General features: G+C 34.8%; 8 protein-coding genes across 8 annotated transcripts in view; 7 read left to right on the top strand and 1 right to left on the bottom strand. All coding sequences in view use genetic code 11, as the record gives it.

Annotated features, from left to right (window-relative positions):
• Positions 1 to 1,435, top strand: part of rpl16 (ribosomal protein L16) — a 1,471-nt gene extending 36 nt beyond the window's left edge. The window contains exon 2 of the mRNA in view: positions 1,037 to 1,435. Coding sequence (YP_009527566.1) covers positions 1,037 to 1,435 — 399 coding nt within the window. The remainder of the gene's footprint in view (positions 1 to 1,036) is intronic.
• Positions 1,436 to 1,561: 126 nt separating this feature from the next.
• On the top strand, positions 1,562 to 1,930 carry rpl14 (ribosomal protein L14). Its single transcript has one exon. The coding sequence runs from the start codon at positions 1,562 to 1,564 to the stop codon at positions 1,928 to 1,930; it is 369 nt and encodes a 122-aa protein (YP_009527565.1).
• Positions 1,931 to 2,099: 169 nt separating this feature from the next.
• On the top strand, positions 2,100 to 2,504 carry rps8 (ribosomal protein S8). The gene has a single exon. It carries the CDS (start codon positions 2,100 to 2,102, stop codon positions 2,502 to 2,504), a length of 405 nt encoding a protein of 134 aa, YP_009527564.1.
• Positions 2,505 to 2,625: 121 nt separating this feature from the next.
• On the top strand, positions 2,626 to 2,859 carry infA (translation initiation factor 1). The gene has a single exon. It carries the CDS (start codon positions 2,626 to 2,628, stop codon positions 2,857 to 2,859), a length of 234 nt encoding a protein of 77 aa, YP_009527563.1.
• Positions 2,860 to 2,982: 123 nt separating this feature from the next.
• On the top strand, positions 2,983 to 3,096 carry rpl36 (ribosomal protein L36). Its single transcript has one exon. It carries the CDS (start codon positions 2,983 to 2,985, stop codon positions 3,094 to 3,096), a length of 114 nt encoding a protein of 37 aa, YP_009527562.1.
• Positions 3,097 to 3,211: 115 nt separating this feature from the next.
• On the top strand, positions 3,212 to 3,628 carry rps11 (ribosomal protein S11). The gene has a single exon. The coding sequence runs from the start codon at positions 3,212 to 3,214 to the stop codon at positions 3,626 to 3,628; it is 417 nt and encodes a 138-aa protein (YP_009527561.1).
• Positions 3,629 to 3,708: 80 nt separating this feature from the next.
• On the top strand, positions 3,709 to 4,704 carry rpoA (RNA polymerase alpha subunit). Its single transcript has one exon. It carries the CDS (start codon positions 3,709 to 3,711, stop codon positions 4,702 to 4,704), a length of 996 nt encoding a protein of 331 aa, YP_009527560.1.
• A 216-nt stretch (positions 4,705 to 4,920) lies between these two features.
• The window catches only part of petD (cytochrome b6/f complex subunit IV), a 1,217-nt gene continuing 1,137 nt past the window's right edge, over positions 4,921 to 5,000 (bottom strand). Inside the window, exon 2 of the mRNA in view lies at positions 4,921 to 5,000. This exon is cut by the window's right edge and continues 395 nt beyond it. Coding sequence (YP_009527559.1) covers positions 4,921 to 5,000 — 80 coding nt within the window.

Here is a 5,000-nt window from a genome sequence, read left to right as displayed (position 1 = left end):
TAGGGTTCAAAACAAAAAATGGACCGGCCCATACATAGTATGAACTCAAAATTACAGAATTAATAACCAACTCATCGCTTCACATTATCTAGATCTAAACAACCAGTCAAGATATGATATATTGGTCATATCATTGTAGCAACTGAAATCTTTTTTGCATAAACACAAAAAAAAACCAAACCAATCTGATTATGAGTTTGGGAAGCGAAATCTAGAATGATGTGGATAAATGGAAGAACGGTGAGAGAAAGAGATAAAAAGAACGCCAATGATATATGATTCCAATATAATATGTAAGGTCTATGAATCATTTCATAAAAAGCAATGTAATAAAGCATCAAACTAATTCCTCCCGAATTAAATGAATATGTTCATAGAAAAAAAATCAAGAGCCTAGAGCCAATAAAGACTGAGAAGATTGACTCAAGAACAGGAGCTCCATTGTATAATTCAGACCTAACCATTAATTGAGAAGCGATGGGAACGACGGAAACCTGTGAATACAGAAGATTCTATTAAAAACGAATCCTAATGATTCATTGAGTGGGATGGCGGAACAAACCAGGTATCAATTCATTTGTTCTGAAAGATCGTGGGCTAACCTTACAATTGAAATAGATATTGAAAGAGTAAATGTTCGCCCGCGAAAGCTTTATTTTACCGAATTGCTCTATTTTTTGAGCGATCCGATATGATAAAGACAAAACAAAATAAAGATTCGTTATAGCCTTATATATTATTATATTATAAATAAATTATAAATAAAAAATTACATTATCTAGAAATATATGTTTAGCTATATATCCAAAAGCTATATATAAACAAGATATAAAAATTTCTAATAGAAATAGATTAGATGAAAATTAGATGAAATATCAAAGAATCCCACGATTCAGTGTATTATTCAAAAAAATGGAATTTTATCTTAACTAAATTTTTTTGAATCATTTCATTCGCGAGGAGCTGGATGAGAAGAAACTCTCATGTCCGGTTCTGGAGTAGAGATGGAATTTTAAAAAGACCCATCCACTATAACCCCAAAAGAACCAGATTCCGTAAACAACATAGAGGAAGAATGAAGGGAATATCTTATCGAGGTAATCGTATTTGTTTCGGTAGATACGCTCTTCAAGCACTTGAACCTGCTTGGATCACATCTAGACAAATAGAAGCGGGGCGACGAGCAATGACACGAAACGTACGCCGTGGTGGAAAAATATGGGTACGTATATTTCCAGACAAACCAGTTACAGTAAGACCTACAGAAACACGTATGGGTTCGGGGAAAGGATCCCCCGAATATTGGGTAGCTGTCGTTAAACCAGGTAGAATACTTTATGAAATGGGCGGAGTAGCAGAAAATATAGCTAGAAAAGCTATTTCAATAGCGGCGTCCAAAATGCCTATACGAACTCAATTCATTATTTCGGGATAGGAATAAAAGAAAAAGAGGTCTTTGGGATGAAAAAAAATTGCAGGTTTCTTTTTTTGATTTTGGACAAACAATATTTCTTTTTTTTTCCTTCGTTCTTTGCATTGAAAAATCGAATAAAAAAATGATATGATTCAACCCCAGACCCATTTGAATGTAGCGGACAACAGCGGGGCCCGAGAATTGATGTGTATTCGAATCATAGGAACTAGTAATCGCCGATACGCTCATATTGGTGACGTTATTGTTGCTGTGATCAAAGAAGTAGTACCAAATATGCCTCTAGAAAGATCAGAAGTAATCAGAGCTGTAATTGTACGTACCTGTAAAGAACTCAAACGTGACAACGGTATGATAATACGATATGATGACAATGCTGCAGTTATTATTGATCAAGAAGGAAACCCAAAAGGAACTCGAATTTTTGGTGCGATCGTCCGGGAATTGAGACAGTTAAATTTTACTAAAATAGTTTCCTTAGCCCCTGAGGTATTATAAGACGAGACCATGATATAGTTATAGTAAGCGAATGAAATAGATTAATTAGTAGATTGTGTTTCACGCATATACCTTTAATTTAATATTTAATAGAATTCATAAATAAAAAAATAAAAAAGAGCATGTTGATTATATCAAAATTAGCAGGCACCAATAATTTTAGTTCATCATGGGTAGGGACACTATTGCTGACATAATAACCTCTATACGAAATGTCGACATGGATAGAAAAGTAACGGTTCGAATAGCATCTACTAATATCACCGAAAACATTGTTAAAATACTTTTACGGGAAGGTTTTATCGAAAACGTGAGGAAACATCAGGAAAGCAACAAATATTTTTTGGTTTTAACCCTGCGACATAGAAGGAATAGGAAAGGAACATATAGAACTATTTTAAATTTAAAACGGATCAGTCGACCTGGTCTACGAATCTATTCTAACTATCAACGAATTCCTAGAATTTTAGGTGGTATGGGGATTGTAATTCTTTCTACTTCTAGAGGTATAATGACAGACCGAGAGGCTCGCCTAGAAAGAATTGGTGGAGAAATTTTGTGTTATATATGGTAATCCTTCTGATATTCGAATTGGATCCGGAACTTCCTATTTGTGAAAAAAAAAAGAGAAAGGGCGGGTTGTCTAATATCACTACTCCTCCATTAATTAATACTTTAAGGGGGTTTTACCTGGAATGAAAGAACAAAAATGGATTCATGAAGGTTTAATTACTGAATCACTTCCCAACGGTATGTTCCGGGTGCGTTTAGATAATGAAAATATGATTCTAGGTTATGTTTCAGGAAGGATCCGACGTAGTTTTATACGGATACTACCAGGAGATAGAGTCAAAATTGAAGTAAGTCGTTATGATTCAACCAAAGGGCGTATAATTTATAGAATCCGAAACAAGGATTCGAATAATTAGGGAGTTTTTCAACTTCAACATTCCTTTTTTCATGGAGATACAATTCGAAGTTCAAAATTTCAAGAAACTTATTTTCTTCCAAGAAGTAGATTCTTAATTAAGTTAAGGTAAGGAATAACAAATATGAAAATAAGGGCTTCTGTTCGTAAAATTTGCGAAAAATGTCGACTGATCCGTAGACGGGGACGAATTATAGTAATTTGTCCCAACCCGAGACATAAACAAAGACAAGGATAATTTTTCGAAAAGAGATTCTCTAAAGAACCCGATGTACAAATAAAAAAAAATCATGTTTTGACATGAAATGGATATATCCATATATCTCTTACTCATATTTATGAGATGATAAAATATGGCAAAACCTATACCAAGAATTGGTTCACGTAGGAATGGACGTATTGGTTCACGTAAGAGTGCGCGTAGAATACCAAAGGGAGTTATTCATGTTCAAGCAAGTTTTAACAATACCATTGTGACCGTTACAGATGTACGGGGTCGGGTGGTTTCTTGGTCCTCGGCCGGTACTTGTGGATTCAGGGGTACAAGAAGAGGGACGCCATTTGCTGCTCAAACCGCAGCAGGAAATGCTATTCGTACAGTAGTGGATCAAGGTATGCAACGAGCAGAAGTCATGATAAAGGGTCCTGGTCTCGGAAGAGATGCAGCATTACGAGCTATTCGTAGAAGTGGTATACTATTAAGTTTCGTACGGGATGTAACTCCTATGCCACATAACGGCTGTAGACCTCCTAAAAAAAGACGTGTATAGGAATAAACTGTGTAGAAATAAACATTGAAGAGATTTCAAGAGAAATAAATGATTCAATGATCTGATCAAGTAATATTACTATGGTTCGAGAGAAAGTAACAGTATCTACTCGGACACTGCAGTGGAAGTGTGTTGAATCAAGAGTAGACAATAAGCGTCTTTGTTATGGACGCTTTATTCTGTCTCCACTTATTAAAGGTCAAGCCGACACAATAGGCATTGCGATGCGAAGAGCTTTGCTTGGAGAAATAGAAGGAACATGTATCACACGTGCAAAATCTGAGAAAATACCCCATGAATATTCTACCATAGTAGGTATTCAAGAATCAGTACATGAAATTTTAATGAATTTGAAAGAAATTGTATTGAGAAGTAATCTGTATGGAACTCGCGGCGCGTTTATTTGTGCCAGGGGTCCTGGATATGTAACTGCTCAAGACATCATTTCACCGCCTTCTGTGGAAATCGTTGATAATACACAACATATAGCTAGACTGATGGAACCGATTGATTTGTGTATTGGATTACAAATCGAGAGGAATCGCGGATATAGTATAAAAAGGCCAAATAACTTTCAAGACGGAAGTTATCCTATAGATGCTGTATTCATGCCTGTTCGAAATGCGAATCATAGTATTCATTCTTATGGGAATGGGAATGAAAGACAAGAGATACTTTTTCTCGAAATATGGACAAATGGGAGTTTAACTCCTAAAGAAGCACTTCATGAAGCCTCCCGTAATTTGATTGATTTATTTATTCCTTTTCTACATGCGGAAGAAGAAACTTTACATTTAGAGTACAATCAACACAAGAGCACTTTACCCCCTCTTACTTTTCATGATAGATTGGCTAAACTAAGGAAAAACAAAAAAGAAATAGAATTGAAATATATTTTTATTGACCAATTAGAATTGCCTCCCAGGATCTATAATTGCCTCAAAAGGTCCAATATACATACATTATTAGACCTTTTGAATAAGAGTCAAAAGGATCTTATGAAAATTGAAGATTTTCGCATAGAAGATGTAAAACAGTTATTGGGCATTCTAGAAAAACATTTCACAATTGATTAACCGAAGAATAATAAATAGATTGAATTTTTTTCATATTTTTTTTTTTTTTTTAGAAAAAAAAACTGGGTTTTGAATCTTTAACCAAATCCATATATTCGGAACAGATTCAGAATTTAATTGAATAGATGTATGTATCTAGGGAGAATTCACTTTGAAGCGACTATTCCCTAGATACACATGCGGGATATTTTATTTCACAATTGAATCAATTGAAATTTAAAAAAGACCTAAAGTTAGGGATTTATCAATAGGTAATGTTGCTCCAATACCCAACCAAAGGGCCACTGCGGTACCAA

This window comes from Vitis riparia, chloroplast (assembly GCF_004353265.1).
Source record: "Vitis riparia voucher Wen_12938 chloroplast, complete genome".
Taxonomy (NCBI): domain Eukaryota; kingdom Viridiplantae; phylum Streptophyta; class Magnoliopsida; order Vitales; family Vitaceae; genus Vitis; species Vitis riparia.
Note: the sequence above shows the minus strand (reverse complement) of the source record. Positions and strands in the feature narration are given on the sequence as shown.